The sequence below is a fragment of the Ruditapes philippinarum genome, unplaced genomic scaffold (genome assembly GCF_026571515.1).
Source record: "Ruditapes philippinarum isolate M1 unplaced genomic scaffold, ASM2657151v2 ctg10529_1_1_1_1, whole genome shotgun sequence".
In the NCBI taxonomy this organism is placed as follows: Eukaryota; Metazoa; Mollusca; class Bivalvia; order Venerida; family Veneridae; genus Ruditapes; species Ruditapes philippinarum.
The window spans coordinates 2,180-27,623 of record NW_026858042.1 but is presented as its reverse complement, the minus strand read 5'-3'; the positions used below and the strand labels follow the sequence as shown (position 1 = coordinate 27,623).

The following is a 25,444-nucleotide window of genomic DNA, read 5'->3' as shown; positions in this document are numbered from 1 at the left end:
CCCCGTACTTCACTTCAGTGTTGTTATATTTTTCTGGTCCTTTGGGATCATTGATGCCAGCACTATTAGGTGTTGAGAATTGAGTACCGCTCAAGCCGGTGCTATGGGGCGTGAGGGGTGTTGCACGTATTCATTATCCCTCATGTACAGACTCAATCAAACCGAGTCTGCGGTTCTCTTCTAATTTTTGTTGTGATTAATGCTTCCGGGGGATCGCTTTGTTTCCAGATTTTTATACTTCACAACAGCAGGTGTCAAGTGCTCTGTGGCAGCTGTAAAAAGTTGCCCCGTACTTCACATCAGTGTTGTTATATTTTTCTGGTCCTTCGGGATCATTGATGCCAGCACTATTAGGTGTTGAGAATTGAGTACCGCTAATGCCGGTGCTAGGTGTCGTGAGGGGTGTTGAACGTATTCATTATCCCTCATGTACAGACTCAATCAAACCGAGCCTGCGGTTCTCTTCTAATTTTTGTTGTGATTTATGCTTCCGGGGATCGCTTTGTTTCCAGATTTTTATCACTTAAGCTTCATAAAGTATTGACCGCCATCTTGCGCTCCAACTCAAATATTCAAATGTCGCAGATAGAAAATAAGTCAGTACTTAGTATTTAAGCAGAACTCAGATGACACCTTTAGACCTCTTGAGCCCAAAGTGCGTTGATATGTAGCATATTAACGCACTTTGGGGTCAATTTCTCGATTTTGACCCAAAGTGCGTTGGACCCCAAAGTGCGGTGCGAAGTTTAACGCACTTTGGGGTCGGACCCCAAAGTGCGTTTGACCCCAAAGTGCGGTGTCACGGAGCTGAGAGTGTTGTGTCAATGGCACACTACTACTTAAAATATTACTAATCATTATTTTCCTGTGAAAACTGGGATGTTGATTGTTGCATACTTGTATAAACAAACATTATCATTTTTCATTTTTGCGTAAATGAAAGTATATATTATTAATTGACTTCACTGTAGACCAAAGTTCTTATATTCTTAAGTCACATCTAGACCTACCTTGTGTCAAATGATTGTGTTGAAAAACAACAACACTTATTGCAAGAATGTTTTAAGTCAGTTTAGAAAAGAATATTTACTGAAACTTAACCAGTTTTTTTTAAAATTCTAATTCAGATACATTTTGATAATGCAACCGGACAAAATAAACATAATGTTGTGGTTTGGTATGCAATAAGGCGAACATTGATAGGTTAGTAAAAGTTTTGAGTATTTATAATTTGTTGCCTGATACATTATCATAGCTTTTTAGCATCTTGTTGACAAAAACATCATCCTCATTGTTATAACCTGAAGCTAAAAAATTAATTAAAAAAAAAAAAAAAAAAAAAAAAAAAAAAAAAAGGGGGTAGGGTTTATATGGTTAGAAAGCCTTAACTAAATTTGCAATGATTTATATGCATTTTTCACTGATTTTTAATATTTCATGTAATGATAACATAACATTGTCTGTAAAGCAATGTATAATTTCAGATATAGAAGCACGTCAGCGAAAGCAATGATTTATTCCATTTCTGGTTTTTGTTTGATGGCTGGACGCTGGCGTTTTCAAAAGTAGTATAATCATATTTCTTTCTGACTTAGTTTCAAGTCAATCAGACTCAAGCAAGCTTACATGGCAGCTGGGAATGCACTGGCGGAGGAAGACTGCGGCTGTCCTTTCGTGCAGTATTTTAAACACATACGTTGCGCTGCAAGTAGTACAGCTTTTGTGCAGTTTAGCTTGGCTCTGTACTGTATTATGGCAAATGTGAATCATCGTTGGTTATAGCAGGTGAAGAGTTAAAAAAAAACCAAGAAAATGCTGAACGAAGTTAATAACGTGTACAACCTGGTCACAGAGATATAACCATATACATGCACGGACCAGGGTTCACGTGTAACGTAGAATTACTATCTGTCACTCCACGAGTAATGTCTCTACTGGTAAAATAGATAAAAAACAGTTCTTCGTGTTGTTTTGGCGTCATACCAAAAGTAAATAAAATGACAGTGCCGCAGGTACATATTCTTGCTTTTGCAAACTGGGTAATAGAATTAATCCGACATTTTATCCACTAACCTTCCCAGTAAGATGATCTCGTGGCGCTCCTATAGCAAACGTAGTTAAACCCATGCCAAAATATTGTCCACTTGTTATTGCATATCCTGTAAAAACAAAGCAAAATTGATTGTACTAGGCTAACCATAGACATAATATTATGTGATATATGACCGGTTCTTAACAAATATCACCACCCAAATTGTTTTATGGGGATTTAAATATGATTGACATTACTAATAATATCAAAATGATAAAGTTATTTGTCTTCTTACTGTCAAAAGTTGTGTTCGTGCACACAACCATAAACCATAAAATTGGATAAAAGGATTGTCTTAAACCATTTCATTTGTGAATATGTGTAAGCGTAAAGGTTGATGTTTTGCCATTTTTTTTAAAAAATGATAATGAAAATATTTTTTTATCTTTAATTAGTAAAGTTTGAAAATTAAGTCATAAATCCAGAATTATTACTAATATAACAGACAAGAATAGCTCAAACTATGCCCTAGGATGTGCAAACTGGCTGGGCAAAGGCAAATCACAGTGATAGTGGTGTTGGTAGTTTTCACGGCAGTAAGCCACACTGAATTTAACAGAGCACAGTTCAGGGCACAGGTACAGTGCAATGACCGTAGAAAATATTTCATTACAATCACAACGAAAGTGACCTGCACCGTCCGGGAATCGAACCCGGGTAGCCCGATTCACAGTCCAACGCTCTACCGAATCACTTAGTTTACATCAATAGCAACTTTTAGATCCTTCCCATAGATAATAGCCGTATGTTCGACAGGCGCGAAGCTATTTGTGTTTACTATTTTTTTGTCCATTGACCCAATTTTTATCAATTAATCCCTTCGATTTACATCTAAAAATAAATTGCAAAGCACGATATCCTTTCGATTTCTATTATGTAAAGTCATATATTGGTCTCATGTCATATTTAATTTAATGAATGAGAACGGGAACAAAGCTATAAATAGATATGACCTTAACATTGAGAAAGTCCGAAAATCTATTTATAGAAGTGGTTTAATTAACCAACGATCTGGAGAGTTTTGTAGAATGAAATGCAAACATATTCAGCCATAAACTGCACCCTTTATAACTTATCGAAAAAAATAAAGTGAATTAATTGATATGGGTTTATTGATAGGAATGTAAATACACTGGTGGGTCAATCAATTCAACAAAATAGTAGATTTATCTCCCAAAAAATCAATTAACAATAGCTCTTTATTTATAACCGGTGTCAAGTTGTTTTTATATCTTTGACTCGCACGAATATTATGTTAGTGAATTTCCTTATACCTTATGATACCTGTCTAAAATACAGATAACAGTCTTTCATTGATAAATAATGTTTTAATATATCAACATGCCATGCAACTTTATTTTATGATTTTAAATGTACCGTTATTTTTGTTACTGCGTATAACAAGCAAATCCTGAATTTGTTTTTTTTAGAAATTCATCCCAAATGTTTCATTCCAGTTTGTGTTCTTCTTTCAGTATTTATCTGAGACTTAAAATATAGCTACTGTATCTTAAGTCCGAGGTATCAAAAGAAACCATTTTTCTTAATTTGATAGAAAAAAAATGCCTGTTATATTACAATATTAGTCTCTTTTGTTTTTATTTTTATATGCTGTTTGTATGTTTGTTACAATTAATAATAATAAAAAAGACTGTTTAATTTGACTGCTGTTTTGTATGCTCCAAAGAAAATACTTTTAATATTTTTATTTTTTGCAAGCCGACCAAAGTTCATGATGCACAATGTCTTTCGTCCGCACATTCATCTATGATATACATGTACAATTCTGGTAAAATCCAATTAATCATTAAATAGTTAAAAAGAATATCTGGTCATCAGATGTCTATTAGTTCATCGTCACTTGCTTGGACACCATTTGATGCTTTGCATCAATGCCTTTCTTGTTTAACATGATATACCATTTGGCGCGAAACATTTAATGGACATTTTGAAAATAAAGTCGATTTGGCTTATTTACATGTGGATTTTAATATTTCCTACAATGATTAGTTGTTGATTATTTGTAGTAAGTGAGTAGCATTAAAGGTACATGTTTTGATATTTTAATCATCTAATATTAGATCTACTGACTAAAGAAATGACACAAACAGAACAGTGTTGCACTACTGTCATGTCACATTACATTTACAAGTCTTGTAACTCTTGTTTGTATTGGAATTACTTTCCTTACCAGGTAGGCATCAGTTTTTAAGCATTTTTTTTACATTTAATATCTGGCCTGGCCCCTCTGAAAATGACTTTTTGAGCCAACGTTCTTTAAAACCTAGTTTATGGTTCCGTTTTCTTGATGATATATTTTGTATATGGAGTTATTCCCTTGATGATTTGAATGCTTTCATTGATAGTTTGAATAACTTTCATCCATCTATAAAATTTACAGCGAAAGTTTCTAAATCTCTCGTATCATTTTTGGATGTAAACGTTTCATTAGACGAAAACAATATTATTCACACTGATATACATGTTAAAGAGACAGATAATCATCAGTATTTAGAATACTCTTCCTGTCACCCAGTATCTTGTAAAAATGGTATTCCGTACAGTCAAGGAAAACGTTATCGCCGTATCATTTCCGACGATAATGTTTTCAACGATTCTTTACAGAATTTACGTACATACTTCAAAGCAAGAAATTATCCTATCAATGTTATTGATAATGCACTAAGTAAGGTTTCATGTCTAACACAGGATGAGGCCCTGTGTACTAACAACAAAACAAGTGATGGCAGTGTTATTCCCTTTGTTGTTGAGTATAGCCCAACTTTACCTAATATTAGTAATATAATTAAAAGGTATTGGGATTTACTTAAACTTTCAAGTAAATGTTCTGTGAAAAAGCTTCATGAAAGTAAACCTTTGGTTGCATTTAAAAGACCTAAAAATCTAAAAGACATTCTCGTTAATTCTAATATTAGGTCTAATAACAAAAATGCGAAAAGTTCATCCAAATGTAATAGAAGTAGATGTACACATTGCAGCTCCATTATTGAAAGCAATATATTTAGTAGTACTAATATTCCTGGTAAGAATTATCATGTAAATAACAATACTGATTGTTCTACGAAAAATGTTATATATCTTGTCACTTGTGATAAATGTAAAGAGCAATATGTTGGTCAAACGAAGCAACAAGTGTCTAAACGCATGAATAGCCATAGGTTTGATATCAACAATTTTTCCGATCCGTTATTTTCGACCAATGTCGCTACACACTTTAATAAAACCAATCATTGTATGAAGGATTTTAAATTTATGCCTATAGAGATTGTCACCGATGATATGGAACGCTTATTACAAGAATCATACTGGATTCATAAGCTTAACACATTATCTCCTAATGGTATGAATGCAAAAGTTTTGTACAATATATAACTTTGTCATTATTGTGCCGGTATACATATACATGTAGTATGTTTGTTCTCATATCAAGGTTTTTTATTATCATTAATTATGAGAATTTTTGTATCACATTTGCAGATCCATATTATATGTGTAATTTATTGTATATTGCTGTATTCATGAAAGATTCTGTATTTTTTTGACAAAGTTTTTATTCCCGCGTTAACGTCACGTTCGGTTTAGCGTATAGTTAAACGGACGTTGCGTCATTTGTCATTTGTTATTTTATAAACGTCAATTTTTCTGAAGAAGACTAAACGTCGAAAGCTTAAGAAAAGCGTTTGTTTTTATTGAACTGATTATATATACTTCAAAAAAGGGAGATTTTTTAATTGACAATAGACATGAAATGAAAAAGAGGCAGATTTCTTTATTTGTTTTTAAAACAACTCTTATTCTAAGAAAAAATATTTTAAACTTTGAAAGGAGAAAGAGGGAGTCTCCTGCTCAAATTCGGAGAGTTCAAATGTATGCATGTACTCATTTATGGAAAACATTCCAACATGAGTTATTTTCCTTTCATTATTAAACTACAATTTGAAGAAATGCCATAGCCTGGGTCATTTTAGCTTAAGCGACCCATAAAAGGGGCCAATACAAATTAATATGAACAAACTTGATAAAAGACCACCTAAGAATGCTACAGACAAAGTTTGGTGATCACCATCAATAATTTCAGAAAATGATGTTCAAAGGTTTTTCTTTTTTTAGCTTAAGCAGTCACTTAAAGGGGAAAATTAAAGAAATATGAGCAAACCTGATAAAAGACTACATAACAATGCTACAGACCAAATTTTGGGATCATCTATCAATAATTTCAGTAGGAAATGATGTTCAAAGTTTTTTTTTAAATATTTTTAGCTTAAGCGACCCATAAAAGGGGCCAATCACTTTAATATGAGCAAACTTGATATAAACTACCCAAGAATGCTACAGACAAGGTTTGGTGATCATCCATCGTTTAGTTCTGTAGACAAAAGTAGAAGACGTTTTACGGTTTTTCTATTTTAGCCCTAGAGACCCCTTAAAGGCGCCAATCAATTTAATATGAGCAAACATGATAAAAGACTACCCAAGAATGCTACAGACAAAGTTAAGTGATCATCGATCCATTAGTTCTGTAGAAGATGCTTAAAGGTTTTTAGGGACCCCTAAAAAGGGCCAATCACTTTAATATGAGCAAACTTGATAAAAGACTACCCAAGAATGCTACAAAAAAAGTTTGGTGATCATCAATCAATTAGTTCTGTAGTAGAAGATATTTAAAGGTTTTTCTATTTTTAGCTCTGTTGACCTCTAAAAGGGGCCAATTGAAATGACATGAGCAAATTCCAGTGTGACTGTCACAAGGATGCTACAGACTTAATTTGAAGTAAATCTGCCTAGCAGTTTCAGGGAAGAAGACGATTGTTGACGCATGACGACGGACGCCGGAGCATCCCCCTTTGATACTAATAGCTCACCATGAACCTTCGGTTTTGGTGAGCTAATAAATAAAGCTGGAACGACCTCAATACGGCACGAATATTTCAGTTCTTAAGGTATAATGAGTTAGATGATATCACTGGGACAATAAAACAGAAAGACAAAACTTATTGAAAATGCTTATAACAATTATCTTATTCCCTTATATATGTATGATCTGTGATGTACAGTAGTTCAAACGTACATCTATATATAACATGAACTAAAAATTAGAAAACGTGTACATCGTTTCATAAATAAAATGCACTTTTATGCAGTTCAAGACTAAAATTATCCGCTAAGATAATTTAATATTAAAGGGAATTGGACTGTAAAAGAAGATCTGTTATACCATAAATAACCATGTGGATAGCATACTCAACATCACTTATTCTGCGTCATTAGTAACTGCAATAATGCAATGTTACTTTAAAATGTGAACTTAATCTAATCTAAAACTCACCCGCCATTTCGTTCCTCTCCGTAGGTGGTTTTGAGTTCTCTGTGATCAATGCATCGGAACGGTGCATGTCTATCAAGCCCCCTGTAAAATACCACAAGCCCGGGGCTCCTAATAATATATGTTCTCTCTGTAAAAAATAGTGAGAGTATGTATAGAAGATAAAATCTTGCTGTTGTAAATGCCGTTGTTGTTCTTCTTTTTCTTCTTCATGTTTGGGTAAAAGTACCATCTTCACTATAAAAGTAAAATGGTGACTTAATTTGACCTTTATTTTTAACCCGTGCATAATTTAATGCACGAGAAGAGCGTAAACAAGCTTTATAGCTTAAACTATTCATTGTCTTTAGAGAGTACTATTCAGCAATAGATGACTCTAAATCAGGATAAGTATTCTACAGAAAAATGAAGAAAATGAGACCAATAGTTATTCATAAAAAATTGTACAAGAACAAAAGTGGCTAAAATAGCGGGGTTTTCCTGTATGAATACTGTAAAGTAGATAGCGTTGTAACTTGTAAGACAATGAAAGTTGCTACTGACTACAGCATAAATTCACTTCTGTCAGCTGAATTGAAGTCCAACCAGATTGAGGTTTTTATTGTTTTCTAAAATAGTAATTATGTCATACTTGTGTGTGTTACATTTGTACTCGTGTGTTACTCGTAGAAATAAAAAAAACCACTTTAGTGGCATATTGTTTTGAGATGTCAAATAAATTTAGAAAAAAAAACCCACAAAAAACAGTGTCTTGTTTTCTAAGCATTACCGAAAGAAGCTGCTAGCTACAGCAAACACACTTGTCGTAAATATTAAGGTATTTGATGAGAACTGAGATCGTAGACTATGTTTATAGAATATTGATTGCGAGGATATAAACACAAGCACAGAATTCGCTTATCCAGTCTATATAAATTAGCATTCTGCAAAAGGATAAAATACCTGGTTTTGATATTGAAACCATTGACTTATTAACAATGGAGCGTTTTTCATAAAAAAACTAGACAAGTTCATTTCTTATGACAGAGGGAAAAGATGTTGAACATGTTTTTTGCGTGATCTTACCTTACTTGAATAGTGGACGGATGAACCTAGAGCGCCCATGCCGTAATTGAGTTTTGTGATGTTTGTTCTGGGATCAGTCATTGTTTGCTTGTCAAGTCCAACAAGCCCGGGGATCTTCTTGATATTGTTTCTGTTGAAATCTAGAGGTATTTCATAGCACAGTCCATTCATGTAGTAAATCTGAGCTACTTCAAATTGTTTGTTATACCAGCGATTAGCACACGTCTGCAAAACATATTTAACGCCCTTAAATAAGTCTTTCATAGCATTTTAACGCATGTATGACAACAGAATATGGACGCTTTATATTATTCATATATAACGTTCTATAATATATAAATATAACAGTGTTGATAAAGGATTGGCAAAAGAACTTTCTGCATCATATTCAATCCGAACTCCGAGCAAAAACTAAGACATTGTGTCGGAATAGTAAATAAACTAAATAAATTGGCAATCTCTTCTTGATAAAACAAAGACGTATTTTTTAATGAAACAAGATATCTTTAATAAATGTAACTGTATCTTACAAAAGGAACATCTCTATTGCAATAAGAGGAGCAATAAATCAGTGTCAAGTCACCGCAGTTTGAAAAATATAAGCTACGGAAATCGAAGAAGTTTGGCGGGTTTGTACGAGCTATTGATGGTACATTAAGGCTCACATAGCTAGTCTAGCTGGCATGATTGGGCGTGTATATTTAACGCTTAATAAATAATCAGAATAAAACATTTTACCACAATGCCCGCGTCTTTATTTACATCCAGTGAAGCTCCCAGCCATTGACCGTCTCTTCCATGTGTAAATATTCTATTCTTGCCGTTGAACTGGGCCGAATCACCTTCGGTTTTATCTGAACATAATTCACACAGGTCATTTTTAATCTACATTAAATTAAAAATTCAGAAAAAGGGAGCAAGGAAACAAAGACTGATTTCAGTAGTACTAAAAGTACTTTGATTTTTTAAAAAGATATCAGCATTCTGTCTTTATATCATTTAATGGCTGACTGAATGGACAGACAGACGGACGGACGGACGGACAGACATGCCAATATGTAGGGTTTATTAACATGCTCTGTCATATATATATGTGTCATTTTCCAAATAAACGGACTTGGATGGAAAGATGAATAGATGGATAATAGATCGATGGATGAATGGACGAACGAACATACAGACGGACAACATTTGGGGTTAATGTACCTTTTCTTTGATTTATGTGGTACTTTTTCACATAAACCAGTTAAATAACCACATAAACCAGTTAAATAACCACATAAACCAGTTTGTTTATGGGATTATTTTCTTTTTTAACTAAGGTCATGGACGACATGAAACTCTTAGACGTGGATGTTTGCCCGGACGGACGGACAGCCGGATGGATGGGTTATGTAAGTTACGACGTCACTATTGCATTCACATAGTAACAGGAAATCATGCAAGTTATGTGAAAGGTCACTAGCGACCTTACATGAACCCTCCACCTCCTTAAGGCAGCATTTTAGTCACAATCGGGAATATTCCTTTAAAGATAGATAGATGGTTAATTTTACTTCCTCCAATATTTGAAGAACTGGACAAACAATAACAGCATGTACATGATGTAACAATATAAATGTTCGTGATTTTATATAGCATACTTGTGAGTGACTGTAGTGCTTTAAGAGAAAGAGTCCTAGACGAAACGAAATGCTAGAAACTTCTCTATATTAAATACAATACTTGTCTATTACTTGAAAAGTTAGACAAGTTATCTGAATATAAGTGACATAAAACTGTAATAATCAAATAAATTATTATATGTTTAGCCAACAGTAACTCGACATTACAATGTTTGTTTATATATATAATATAACATAGTATATGTAATTTAGATAAGACTAATTCATTAATTATCAGCCATTCCTTAATGCTGATCATTTATTGTTATTAAATGCTAAAGCATATAATGGATAACCATCTGAACTTTTAACAAATATTTATGTTTACGTTTATAATAAGTGTTTATGAAACAAGTTGTGGTTATAACAACGTTATTGGTTAAGTAAAGAAAATATTATAATTTAATAGCTGAAGAGAAAGATAATTTAAGTATATTCAGATCAAAACATACATAAAAAAGCGCAAAAAGCAAGAACAAACAAGTGATAATAACAAACATAGCGTCATTGTGTCCCTTATGCTACAACTTATCAATTTAACATTTGATCAATCAGACGCTAAGTAGAAAACATGATTTTCCAGCACTCGAGTAAGTTGAGTTTAAGCGCATGTCTATTTGAGTAGTTCTTGCTCGATTTATCCATTTAAAATGTTAGTTTAAGCCGGACATTTATTATATTGTTCCATACTGACTGTGTAACTGATTTGTTGACTTGGGCAAAAGTTCAATAAATGGTCGCTTACATCGTCACAAATATTTTCACACTTTTTACATAGTTGTGTAAACTGACGTGATTCTCTCTTTCCGGCAAGCATAATAGCTACGGTTTATGTGCTTTTTCTTTCATCTTTATGTGGTTGTTTCCCACATAAACCAGTAAAATTACCACATAAACCAGTTGGGTTATGGGATTTTTTTCTTTTTAACTAATGTTATGGCCGCAATGAAACTCTTAGACCATTGGATGTTTGCCCGGACGGACGGACAGCCGGATGGATGGGTTATTGTAAGTCACGACGTCACTATTACATTCACATAGTAACAGGAAAACATGCAAGTTATGCGAAAGCTCACTATAGCGACCTTACATGAACCCTCCACCTCTTTAGACGCAATCGGGCACATCCGTAAAACGACCGGCGACTTTCCGAAAACTAGCTGGCTTTACATAAAAACAATAGAACACTTCTATAGCGGGATTCGAACTCATACTGGGAATTAAACGTTTTTATACTTAATGTAATCGTGACAATTGACGACGGCCCTTTCCATATACATGTATATGTTATTTATTTGTGTAACCATTCGATACAAATTGGAAAGAGTAAGTAGCGTGTGAATTATGGGTGATGTTACCGGTTGACAATAACATAATTGGTGGGCTTTCAAAGTCGGTACTTGAAACTACGGAAAAAGATCATTGAAATATGTCAAACAATTATGATTATCTATATACATTTTGTCATAAACGTACAAGTTAATTTCATAATTCACAAGTTAGTTTCATAATAAAGTTTCTGAAGTGTTGAAAAAAGGTTCATTGTTAAGTATGATATTTTAATAATGTTATGTTATTCAATAATTGTCGCATGGCGCGGTGATTTGTTGTCTTTGTTGGTTCCTCAGCAGTCATACTCCAGTTACATGCTTTATTGACAAAAGCGCACAGTGAGATATCTAAGATAACGCACACTTCTTTAGAAAAAGTGTGCGCTTTTTCAAATAAAGCACAGTAATGCAAGTACCCTTGAATCACGTAGACAATTAAAATAATAATAATAATAATAAAAACATACAAAAAAAAACAACAAAAAAAAACAACAACAAAAAAACAAAAAAAAAAACCCAAAAAGAAAGGGACTTACGGCCTCGATCATTTTCTATAGAGTAAAACCTTTGTTGTAGCACAAGACCATGATATATCAATATAAATTTCACTCTAAGATTGCTGTCGGCAGCAGAGTCTACTGATGTGACCGGTGCAGACCATGATCTGTCGGCATATCCGTGCAATCTAATCATTGCACTGTTAAAACTTAGTCAGTACATTTTCTTTTTAATTTACCTTAAATATGATGAATGGTTTTGTCCAGATTGAAAGATGGACGTGTCCATTTATGATATTTAGGTCGGTAAGGGTTAATAAGAGCTACATTGTGAAACAATATTAATCATGTTCGAGCCCTGTTATGGTATAAATCAGTACAGGACGGGTGCCAAGTGAGCATAAAATGGTTTTGACCAAGTTCGTGTTAGTGACCGGATTCGAACCAACTTTAATTGGGTCGAGAGAGGCAAATATGTTAACCATTAGGCCATCGCTCGCTTAACCATATGAAATTGCGGTTGAATATTTTGTTAACGAATTTTGTTAAAGTCTGATATATTATGATTTATGTGAGACGCTTAATGATCATGAACAAGATGAGTTTTACAGTTTTTGAATACAGTATGTATTTCGACTAGGACTGATATAAATTATGGTTTGCCGTATCTGAACTTTACCATATATGTGTATTGTATATTTTATCTTTACGACAAGCTCATATTTCACTGTATCCTGTGTACTCAGGCATGTCACAAAACATTCCATTGTATATTGCTGGTATGGTACGTGTGTAGGCTACTATTTCTTGATTCGTACAACTTAATACTTGTACTTAATTTACAGGATAGAACATGTTCATAGTTACATTTAGTATTGTGCGTAATTTTTCCTTATTTTTTCTTTGTTTGTTTCCCCCAGGAGGTGGGTGGGTGCTCTGTTCTTATTTCTGACACTAGCTGAAACTTGTTAAGTTAAGAATTATGACTTTCAGATATTCATTTTTTTGAATAAATATAAATTATATGTATATAAATCGTTGAAATAATGACACCTGATTCACAGCATAAAATAAGATGATAAATAATTGATATCTTACTACCATTACATATAATAATTCACGATATCATACTATAATTACACATAATTAACGATATCTTTTTAACAGTGCAAAAAATAATCGATATTTTTATCTTACATTTATTTCACAGAATTAATAAAAAATAATGATGTTAATATCTTACTATCAATAAATAATTCCTCGCAGCTGTGATTACTGAAGTCCAGGGTAAAAGTACATTTATATATAGCTCCGGGTCTATCTGCATCAGGAAGAAAGTGACTGTTGTCCTTAGGAGCACCAAGCAAAATCCTGTAAATATGATAAAAATAGATAGTATAATTGCTTTGGTGATTACTAAAATATAGATTGTATAAGATTAAAACGGCATCCATAGAAAATGATTCTTTATTTTCCTTGGAAGAGAGAGAAGAGGCGATGAGGCGGGTGTGTAGTACCCCAACAAATTGTGCACTAGAGAGTTTTATTATATAAACAATAGTAGCCCTTAAACCGACATCTTTGTTAATATCAGTTTGAAAAATCGTCGATCTTGCAGTCAAAATATTGACACTTCGGGGGACGGGGTTGATAATGTTGCAGGTTTAAATCCACACCCTTGTGTGCTCGAATCTCATGAAAGACCTTGAACTCTCTCTTGTGATGAAGCTATTAATCTAGTTGATGGCAGACCATTTATCAACTTGAATACCCTCTTGTCCTTGAAACAATGCAATACGGAAGATAACTGGAAGTCACCCTTTGTCAGTAAAGCAAAATATAACACCATATTGCATCTAAGTTTCGGTGTGGCTTGGGCACAAACCGACGAATTCCCTAGCTCTACGATGCTGTGCTAGCCTGATAGGTACAATGCCATGTCAATGTGTCTATTGCCGGAAAGTTTAGCTTTGAATTTTGAGTAGTCCACTGTAAAAAAGGATTTTAATTTGACAATTTTTTAATATGAAAATGTAAAGAATAATATCAGAAGAGGGTATTACAGAAGCTGGTTATACTGATCAAATGTATAATGAAATATGAATTTTTTAATTGTGGGAAATGTTAATACGTATTTGGACAATGTGCTCAAGCACTACTAAAAACGAGTACATGTATGCATATGCAGTCACCTATATACCTTTAACATTGACGAAGAAGAAACCGCAACTTTTAGGCCCTTTTCGTCAATCTTTGAATAATTTTGAAAATCGTCGATGTGTTCCAACTGACAAATAAGAACTAAATTCCACCATACTTTAACACTTTCTCAGAATATGTATTTTAGACATACATTATGATAACAAAATCATTAATGCTCTTGAGTAATTTGATAAAAGAAAACGCTAGGAATTATTGAAATTCTTTTGTATCTCAATCTATCCTATACATATACTTTTGTAAACTGTTTATCTTGAATTATGTTGTTTTAACGAAAATAATCGATTTTTATGGCGAAAAGGGTAAATTTTGTTTTACTGATATTTGCTAATTAATACAAGTATTTTCAAATTATAGACCTGTTTCAGAATTCAAAAAGTATTGTAAACAATAAACAAGTACATGAATGCCCCTCGATCAATTAGCACATAAAGTTGCGCAAAAGATTTTAAGTGAACTACTTTTATGTAGGTTGGCTATTCCTTTTATATAAATTATATTGTCAAATTATTGAAATTTATTTATTTTAGAATTTAATATCTTATAACGAAACGTACTGTAACAGTATAATTATCAGACACTAAACATGTAAATAAATCATCATCTCCATTAACCCTTTCTCAAAATTCCTACATACACAAAAGGTTTATCTGAGGAAAAATTATGCAATACATCTCTATCAAGTGGATGTCTAAGGAAACAATTCATATTACTGGAGATCAAATGAAATGCTATCTTAGAAGTTTATAGTAACAAGATTTTGTTGAGGATTTATTCTAAGAATGTAATCAAGTGCATATAATTGTAAAAGCACTAAGTACATGTACAAAACGACCAATAAATACACCGACGAAGCATCGTATGAATAATACTTACACAAAACAACCGTATTTTTTAGATTTTTTTGAAATTGTTACTGTCTTTTTATAAAATAAATGACAAAAATGATTAAAACACAGACGGCAGTGGATTCGATTGCAACGCCTTGGGGTGGGCTATCATTAATGTTTATTTTGAAGGTATAACTTGACATAACGTAGTTTTCAATTGAGTACAACAGTGTCTATACTTTGACATGTGAGAAACATGTTTATTTGGTGTGTAAAACAATAAAGATATATATACAAATAGATGTCCGAGTTCCGCTTCCATTTTCCCTCCATTGAAAATTCCTTTGGCAGGTATTATAAAAGAATAGTCCAAGTTCAACTTGAGACTTTAAATGACGTAAGTTCCAGGTTCAATAGTTCCGGGTTCAACAATGTTTTTGTCATACACACATATAATAGAGATACTCGTAAAGATTAACAGATTATGCTTCTTGGATACGAAGAACAATCTCAGTTTTTAAGGTGATTCCGCTTTGCCAGCCATGCTTGTTTTCACAAAGTCTGTCCAAAGTGAAAGTAGGCCAAAATTCATATAACAACAAAGCTTTAATTGTAAAGTGATGAACCATTTGAAAGTACACTTCAGGTTTATATTTTAAGGAAAATTATATACAAAAATAAAATGATAACAATAAGAATATGAACCTTGAATGTGCTACATTTTTGAAGACCAAAACTTTTCTGTTGCAAAGTTTTATGCAAATTTGAGATATAAACTTGAAACTTTATATTTAACATGTTTGATAGAGGTGAAAAGCAGAGAATAAGGACCAGAAGTGTTCACTCAATATTTCTTTGTTGTTTTTTTTCTTTTTTATGGGAGTCTAATTATTGTCATGATTTATTAAAACTTAAAACGTTTTATCAATTATCACGAGTATCATAACTTGGAGTTTTACATGTATGTAAGGGTTACTTCCCCTTTGAAATGCCCTTCTTTTCGGCGGGGGATTTTACTGTCTGTGACTGCTTCTTGTATAATTGTTATTATTTTAATGTCATTTAATTACAAAGATATGGCAAAGACTGTGATAAAGAAATAACTCTGATCTTTGTTTTCTTATGTATTCATTATATTTGTTTCTAGGTAATAAATACGAACATATGATAATTTTCAGACTTAAAATTGTCAAAGTTGTCAATAATTGTGAAAGATGCTTTATGTGCCATGTTATGGACGAACATTTGCTTTTTAATTAGTCCATGATAAAAATGATTTTTATGTCATGTTGTTCTTTAATAAACTATTCAAATCAACCGATATATATTAACTTCTTTATTTCCATACACCTATCATTATGATGTGTTTAAATCTCAAATCACAGGTTTAACAATCACCCAAGTCATTGCATTTTAAATTATTAACAATATATTAAAGTAAGCAATTATTGAGTAAATGCAGACCTTCAATGTTGTCCATGCAGTAATTTTATGTAAATACGTACAAATTAAATTTCACAAGAAGGTTACATCTGCTTAATCAAAATCTTTCTAATGAGCTATATATCTAACTTTTAGCTATTTTGGTGCTACTGAAGAGCATTATATGTAAAATATCAAAACTTAGTAGCACGAAGACTGTACTTATGTCTAGAGAACAAACTGTAGAACAGCCCATACATCAAGTTATAATTTCGCCAGATAACAAAATTGTTGACGCAAATTATGCGAAGATGAAAGCATATGCAATACTACTACAATGTATGTAGGATGAGTGCCTTCAAGTGTTTTCTGGTTTAAAAACTAAACCATGTTTATATATGATCTCACACGAGGTGATATATTAGGAAATATTTCATTTACATTAGAAATCCTTCTAAAACCCACCCTGGAATTAAGGCCAACCCGCTCATATTTATGTACTATTCATGATTATCGCATAAATGTCTTTTCAATTAATCACTCAGGCATACCAGCTTTCCTGTTTACAGGTATTAAAGCAAATAAAACTGTATTTTTTCTACAATAAAATTGACATCTTTGACTTCAATGAACAATACTGGACGATTGCAATAAAGGATTTACTGCTGTCCAACAGAATCCTAAACCAGTATAGTACTAAATAATGTGTAATGACTTCTTTATAAAATACCATCATTTTTTTAACATCTCAACAAAACTATATTCTAAAGATCCAAAATGTCCATTTAAAGTCTTACAATCCTAGCATTGTTGTTGGCAATTATTTTTGAATCATCCCTCCTGATTCGACACAAACAAAAGCCAAGTGCATCATTTCGTAAAGTGCTCAGTTAAAATTTTGCCATGGCGGCTTGTTCCTGCCCGACGACGTCTTTCTTCAGAATCAAAGAAATGATCTCTGTCAAAAAAAAAAAAAGGAAAACGTTGTCGCCACCACATATAAGTCATTGACAAATGGTGTTAAAAATTGTGAAAATAATCCATAAAAGCTAAACACGGCAATGTGCTTTCAAAATCTGTATATATATATTTGGATCGGAGTAGGAGCATCTCTAAAATCAAGTCCGAGTTGGAAATCTTCCTTTTTAATAAAAAATAAGAAATAACTGACCTTTAAATACAAATATTTGAAAGAAATCTACATAAATGTGTAAACATGACTCGGTTTATGTTCCGGTACGTTAAAATTTTTTTCAAGAAGGTTTTTAACCTTAACCTTATTTCTTATTTGTTTAAGAAAAAGTCCCGCATTCAGAAAATAACACTTATCCCGTTTTCAGGCCTACACCAGGGAATAAATCTATACACTTTCTTTTTTTACAATTATCACATGTACTTTAGACATTCTTTGGTATTTTGATACTCATACTATTCCTTGTAACAAAGTTGTATTATACCTTCGAATCGACGGATTTTTCTGCAGAAAGTGGTCCAAGTTAGAGCATTAAACAGGACTAGATGTATGCTACCATTTATTACGTTACACAGATATTTTAGCAATCAGTAAACATTAACTAAGATTCTAACACGATCTGCATGTTTTTCCTTTTCGAAAGTGTGTGTTATTATGCAACAAAATCCTTGTTGACGTTCTATTTTCTACGGAATGCCGTTAGGGCCATCGCCTATGAATGTATTGATCTAAAACGCGATAGTCGATAGTACGATGGTGAAAACGCGAAATCACGAAACTACGATGGTGAAAACGCGAAAGCACGATGATGAAAACGCGATAGTACGATAATGAAATCGCGACAATACGATACTACGATGATGAAAACGCGATAAACTATCGTGTTTTCACCATCGTACTGTCGCGTTTTCACCATCGTAGTTTCGTGATTTCGCGTTTTCATCATCGTACTGTCGAGTATCGCGATAGTCGATAGTACGATGGTGAAAACACGAAATCACGAAACTACGATGGTGAAAACGCGATAGTACGATGATGAAAACGCGATAGAACGATGATGAAATCACGACAGTACGATGGTGAAAACGCGATAGTACGATGATGAAAACACGACAGTACGATGATGAAAACGCGATAGTACGATGGTGAAAACGCGATAGTACGATGGTGAAAACGCGATAGTACGATGATGAAAACACGACAGTACGATGATGAAAACGCGAAATCACGAAACTACGATGGTGAAAACGCGACAGTACGATGGTGAAAACACAATAGTTTATCGCGCTTTCATCATCGTAGTATCGTACTGTCGCGTTTTCATCATCGTACTTTCGCGTTTTCATCATCGTGCTTTCGCATTTTCACCATCGTAGTTTCGTGATTTCGCGTTTTCACCATCGTACTATCGACTGTCGCGTTTCAGATCAACACATTCATAGGCAATGGCCCTAACGGCATTCCGTAATTTTCAGACATGTGACGTCATAATAAAAAATGTGACATTACCACTTAAATTTGCGACGCACCGAAAATAAGTACGGAAACAAATCAGGCGCAATTTAGCTTAATATCAGGTATGGCAGCATTTATTTGTTAATGTCGTATTAGAATCGAAATAATATATCCAAATAGGTGATTTTATCGCTTGATAAAATCACAGTTTGTCTTTCGGATGCGCATTATTATATCACTCGGGTTACGCCCTCGTGATATATTTCCTCGCATCGGAACACCAAACAGCGATTTTATTGAGCGATTAAAGTACAGTTTGCGATATATTATTTCTTAAATAGAATCAACTATCACTTAGTGGCACAAGTATCAATATGTCTCGACATATATCACTAATTACTATAATTATATTTACTAGATAAATACTTAGGACAGATACCATCCTATCAGTAAGGGTGTTAATCACAAAACATAACAAAAAAATTATATATAATAAACAGTGTTACAGCGTTATATATAAATTTCTGGCAGGTTATATGGCCGTATATTAACGGCTGTTTACAATATATCTTTTTAATGAAATACATAAATACAATTGTTATAATGCTTGCAAATGTATCTGAAATCAGAAAAAAAAGTTACAAATTAAAAATAAAATCTTTATTTCTAATAATATGAACATCACGACTAACCAATGAAAAGCGACATTACAAACGTGCAGTATATAAACATTTTATATACACGACTGCTGTTTATTTATGAAGAACTTATATTTATATATATTTCCAAACAACCGATTGTATACGGTCATATAATTTGTAACTAATGATATTGTTGCGTCCTGTTTGGATGGCTCTAAAATAACTGTTATTGACTTTAATATGTTCTATTATCTTAGGCCGCTTCGCTATGTAATCTTTTTAAGTACTTTATATTAAGAAAAGTCTGATGTATACCAACCTAGACTTGATACCTTCTTGTTATTTCGCTTTTACAATAAGTATAAGAATTAACACCACAGGCGCAAATATATGCTATATCATTGGCATTGTTGATAAATGTCTACTATAAATCATGATCGATGTCTTGACTCCTGGTTTCCACTGGCAATCGGTTCTTTTTCGGTACGGGTTGTTGAATGTATGATTTACACGTATAAAGGAAAAATAGATATAAAGATTTATTCTATTTGTTTGTTTGTTTCATTTTACGCCCTTTTACAACAGTATTTCAGTCATATAGGTGGGTTGTTTCCTAACCATCATTCCTAGAGACACCAGTAATAGACTACCTTCCTCCGTGCTAAACTACCAAAGCATCTTCCGGGGACCGAACCCACGTCAGAGAGGTAACTGTATTAGAAGTCATCGACTCTTACCTCTTGACCACGGAGGCGGTCTATATATTAAAATAAAGGGCAATATATGATTAAGGGCAATATATATGTTCTTATTTTACTGCGAATTTTAACTCGAATGGTGTATCATTCAACAAGAGCGAACTCAATCACATACAAAATACATCAGTTACAAAACAAAATAGTTTGATTCTATGATTCTACCTGCCAAATGAGTTTTCAATGGGAGGGATAGGAAGCGGTGCTGGTATATATATTTATATATAATTATATTATATAAATATGAAAAAGGTTGTACTCGATTGAAAAGTGAGTTACATGTCAAGCTAAACCATTAAAATTGAAATAACCGCACTGAGTTGCAATCGAATCCACCGCCGTCTGCGTTGTAATCTTTATTGTCATTTATTTTATAGACATACAATAACAATTTCAAAAAGTCCAAACTATGGTTGTTTTGTGTAAGTCTTATACATACGATGGTATGTCGGTGTATTTATGGATCGATGTGTACACACTTGTACGTGTTTTAACCAAAATTAGGCAAAAGTGGCGTCCCCTTGTTTAACCGTACAGAAGTGTTGGATAAATGGCAAAGAATTTCATTGAGTGCGTGTAATAAGTTGGAAGAGTATATATGTGGTCTGCAGTCTCACTAGGTATTTCCTGTAAGACATGCAAACATATAACAAAACTCAGTCATAAACTTACCGACATCAGCAAATGGCCATATCTAATACACCGCTTCTGCGACGAACACTCCACCGCCGCTGCGATAGATCCACCGCTTCAGCGAAAGCTATGGCAAGTGTGATAATGATGCCATTTTTGAACATTTTTTTGCATAAACCTTCATTCCCTTGTATCTAATACTTCAATAGTATTATTAACTCGGTGCGAAAATTCCTATAGGATAGTATATCTTATTCCTATACTTCCAGGTTTATCTGACTAATATTAGCGCATCATAATAGCATGAAAAACGCCTAATGTAAATGCGGTGATTAATCATTCAGTTATTTATTACTAAAGTGGGGTCGTACCACCACCACAACCACCCTCAACAACAATAACAACCAGCAACATTAATGTTTGAATGAAGACAGATCAATGAACATTGTACATCGGCTCATTAACCCGTTGAACTTAAGTAGCCGAGGGGGAATTCTTTTTCGGCAGATTTGTAGATTTACATTACACGTAGCAGCTATAAGTATCTTATTTGACTGTGTTAAATAGCATAAAATAATGTAGAGGGTGAAAACAATTATTGTTACGAATATTTAATACATGTTCATGTAAATGAAGGTTTGTAAGTACATGTAAGAACGTATGCAACATTTATTTCATTTTGTTATTAACAAAACTGCCGCCACATTAATGTTTAAATGTCTAATTAAATACACAAATATGAACAAACATTCAGCATGAAATATTGCATGACACTTTCAAGACACTTTACACTTGGCAAGGGTCAGGATGTTAAGTAGTTGCAAACTTGGTCCAAGAGAGAAAATTGGTTGCAAACTTGACAAAATGGCTACCGAGTCATGAATATTTACAACGGTAGCACATATTTTCTTCAGGTAAGTGGGTTTGTGTTTTTTGCTTTTCATTTATGAATTGAGATATATGCAATTGAAATAATAGAAAAAAACGCACGTGCATTATAGCTGTTGAACCGGAAAAATATAAGAACAAAAATTACAGTGCGAAGCGACATTAAAAACATGCAACCCACAACATAATACAGTCACACTGGGCTACCGCAAAATATTCAGTAGGGTACTGAACAAAAAGCAGGAGAGGACCGTAAGTCGGGACACAGAGTAGTCGTACCAGTAAATGATAACAATCAACAACTAAATAAAGAAACCCCTTAATGTCTAAGCCATTTAAAACATTTAAAGAGCAAGTGAAATAACACAATGTATAAATGTTCAAGAAATTTCTGTGACTAATCAATATGATCTTCGTTGAATCCTTTGGCAGTTTAATAATTATTTGAGTGAAAAAAAAATGCAAGCAGAAATACGTGAACTACAAGTTTGTAACAAGATATGTTTTTGTATTGAACTTTATTTGGAACATGCAAATTTAAACATTTACACAGAATTTGTCTTGTTTGGTGAACTTTAAAACTTACCGATGCGAATAAATGAGCATAAAAATCGCATTGGACTGTCACTTGTCAAATCTCTAAATATGATGATAGCAAGGTTATATCTTCAATAACTTCGTCATATCTGAAGCTAGGAAGCAGAGACCTTAATCCGATTGTGCCATAAACACTGCTTTAAAGAATAGGCATATTAAAGAATTTCAAAATAACTTAAACCCATTTACCTGAAGAAAGTACGTGCGACCGTTGTATATATTCATGACTCGGTAGCCATTTGGTCAAGTTTGCAACCTCTTTTCTCGCTTGAACCAAGTCACCGTGTATATCCAGTAACGCCGGAATGTGAAAATAACACACGATTCGTGCAATATGTACAATATATTTTTTATTTAACCGGACTGAAAAATAAAGATTTTTATTTTTTATCCCTCATTAAGATTATTTCCATGAAATTGCTTACTTTCCGAGATCATTCGTAAAAATAAATGATGGCTTGACCACAGTTTTGAGCGTGATTTTGGCTTTTTGTCGATTTATATAAGTATAACAATGCATATTATACCGTATAATTTTGATTTTCGGTAAGTAAGTGGCATTTACTAAACTTCTGGTGACATAGAAAATTGAAAATAAGCTGATAAAATGTCATCGTCACCTCATAAAATCGGGTTGAATCACATTTTATCAGTTAATGATTTTGAAAAGTAAGCAATTTCGTGCCAATAATCTTGATGAGGGATAAAGAATTATGTTTTTATGCTGACGAATGCTGCTATTCCTATATCTTTCTGTATGTTTAAATAGAATTATATTGGCCAGTTTATTTACCGCGTTGGAAATCCTGTCAGGTATCTGCCATTTATTGCACAATTCTGCGTAACTTATTGCACGAATCGTGCGTTATTTTCACATCCCGGCGTTACTTGATATACACGGTGCAAGTGTGCAACCACTTCACGTCCTGCCCCTTGACTAGACGGACACATGTTTATCAAACCCGTTCGAGTGCGTTCATTATTATAATATTTATCAAACGGTTGTTTAACTAATTGGTAAATGTATAAATGTTATACAGAACAAGGTTGTTTATAACTGGCCTGTCTTTAATGAACCTTTTTTTAGCGATCAAAGTTTGTTATTTGACTGTAAAGGAAGCCGCCCAACATCAACGTCAACATCAGCACGTGTTAAAGAACATTTTACTAATTTTGCTATCAATTATATTTTTTTTTAAATTTTAATGTTGTGAAAAGTTATTCAGGTCGTGGGCTCAAACAACTCAGGTCTTGGGCTCAAACCACTGGAATACAAGATCGCCTTCACCAACCAGAATAGCAATACTACTATCGTGCAATGTTTGCAATTTATTTGTATGAAAAAAAAAATGATATAAACACAATTTGGATAGTAGCCTAGGTAATCCACATCTACAACACATGAATTTTTTATTCGCAAAAATTCGCCATTTCCTTGTATATGCTTTTGGGTAACAAGATGTACATAATATTGCTCAAAGTCAAGTCATATAAACGCTTATTTGATTTTTATTCCGCACGGAAGAAAGCGAAATTTCCCGATTATTTACGAGATTGTCAACTCACCATCTATTTTGGTCATTTTGGTTCAGCATGGCGACTGTGTAGCCAAAGTAACTTCCGGCATTGGTTCCATCAAGTTCTATTCTACTATCAGTGTCCAGATTAAATCCGTTTATTGAATGAAACAGCGTTAAATAAAGCATGAATTTTACCAGCACGAAAGAGCTATGGCATCGGAATGGTGATAGGCCTGAATATGATTTTGAACACATAATCATATGGTGGAATTAATTAACACCGTATCACGTGTATCAGTATCACGTATATCAGTTATAATATTATATGACTTAAGCTCATATGACTGATTTTACTCCGGATGTGACCTAAATTGCTCCGGATATCGAAAATTTAAAATTGTTAATTTAGATATAATCAATTGAAATTATATACTTGCTGACAAATGCCGGATATGATAAAACCCGGATATCATAACCTTATAAATCATGTTTATTACAAATAAATACATTTTAGAGAGATACTGCCATGAGTTTATATATCAGAACAATATCAAGTATATCACGATCAAAACTGTCATAGAATGTCTAGGACATTTTGAACCAGAATAATTACTCAACAGGCTCAATCTATATTCGTCTTCGGAATAATTGCCACCTACGTAAAACCCCCCTTTTTAAGAGGAACCATAGATTCGTTGGCATATACAAGGAAAACCTCCTCAGACTATTCCTCGGAATATTGAACAACGGACAGTTATTATGCCAATAAACGTATATAATAAAAAATATACATACAGCTCAATAAAGAATAACGTTCTGTTTATTAAGCAAAATATTCTTCTAATGAAATAGTACAATGTAGCGTGATATTCAATGTAGTATCGCTTCAAACCATGTATAACAATGTAATAATAACCACCATTATATCAATACGTTTTTAAAACAATTAATATGTGTTTTATTTAAACATGGATTAAGTTAATTATGACATCTGATAAACAATATTTTGTTTTGTACCGTCATCGGTTACAGGTTATCTAATGACAATTCTACACATATCCGAAAGTCACACATTTTTGGAGTTACATTCCACGGGTGTTCGAAATGAAAGTGTTTATGTTTATACACAGGTCAGTTAATGTAAACCGAGGTCCGTTTCAAATGATAAGGGTCTGGCAGTCGACGTTGGTAAACTTCCGGATGTCGCAAACCCAATATGGACTGTTGAAATGATAATTTCCTGCCATCATGATGAAGGGCTTAGTACCGCGACGACCATTTTTTGTTGGAACTGCATTGGTTACCAATTAAAGCTAGGATCAATTTTAAAATTCTATGTACAATGTATAACTGTTTTATTGGCAATGCTCCGGTTTATCTAACAGAACTGTTACACAAACCTGTCATAAAAAGACCAAATCTCAGATCTGTTGATAATATGGATTATTGTTTTGCTGTCCCCTTTAACAAAAGGGAAACATTTAACGACAGAAGTTTTAGTACCGTTGGTCCAACTC

The 25,444-nt window shown here is 33.3% G+C and overlaps 1 protein-coding gene across 1 annotated transcript; it reads right to left on the bottom strand.

Moving 5' to 3' along the window:
• Nucleotides 1–1,896: 1,896 nt before the first annotated feature.
• Nucleotides 1,897–24,232, bottom strand: LOC132751920 (integrin alpha-9-like). Its single transcript, XM_060742132.1, has 6 exons — nucleotides 23,974–24,232; nucleotides 13,237–13,364; nucleotides 9,240–9,355; nucleotides 8,502–8,726; nucleotides 7,440–7,566; nucleotides 1,897–2,159 (listed from the first exon to the last, which is right to left on the bottom strand). Exons 1-6 carry the CDS (start codon nucleotides 24,186–24,188, stop codon nucleotides 2,062–2,064), a joined length of 909 nt encoding a protein of 302 aa, XP_060598115.1. The 5' UTR covers nucleotides 24,189–24,232; the 3' UTR covers nucleotides 1,897–2,061.
• Between the last annotated feature and the right edge of the window lie 1,212 nt (nucleotides 24,233–25,444).

Bases quoted from the DNA above. Each gene is read 5' to 3' on its own strand.
- LOC132751920 (XM_060742132.1), bottom strand. From the start codon at position 24,188: ATGATTATGTGTTCAAAATCATATTCAGGCCTATCACCATTCCGATGC. The intron at 8,727-9,239 runs GTAAAATGTTTT...TATGTTTTGCAG, and splicing joins ATAAAGACGCGGGCATTGTG to ACGTGTGCTAATCGCTGGTA. The intron at 7,567-8,501 runs GTAAGATCACGC...TATTTTTTACAG, and splicing joins CCGTCCACTATTCAAGTAAG to AGAGAACATATATTATTAGG.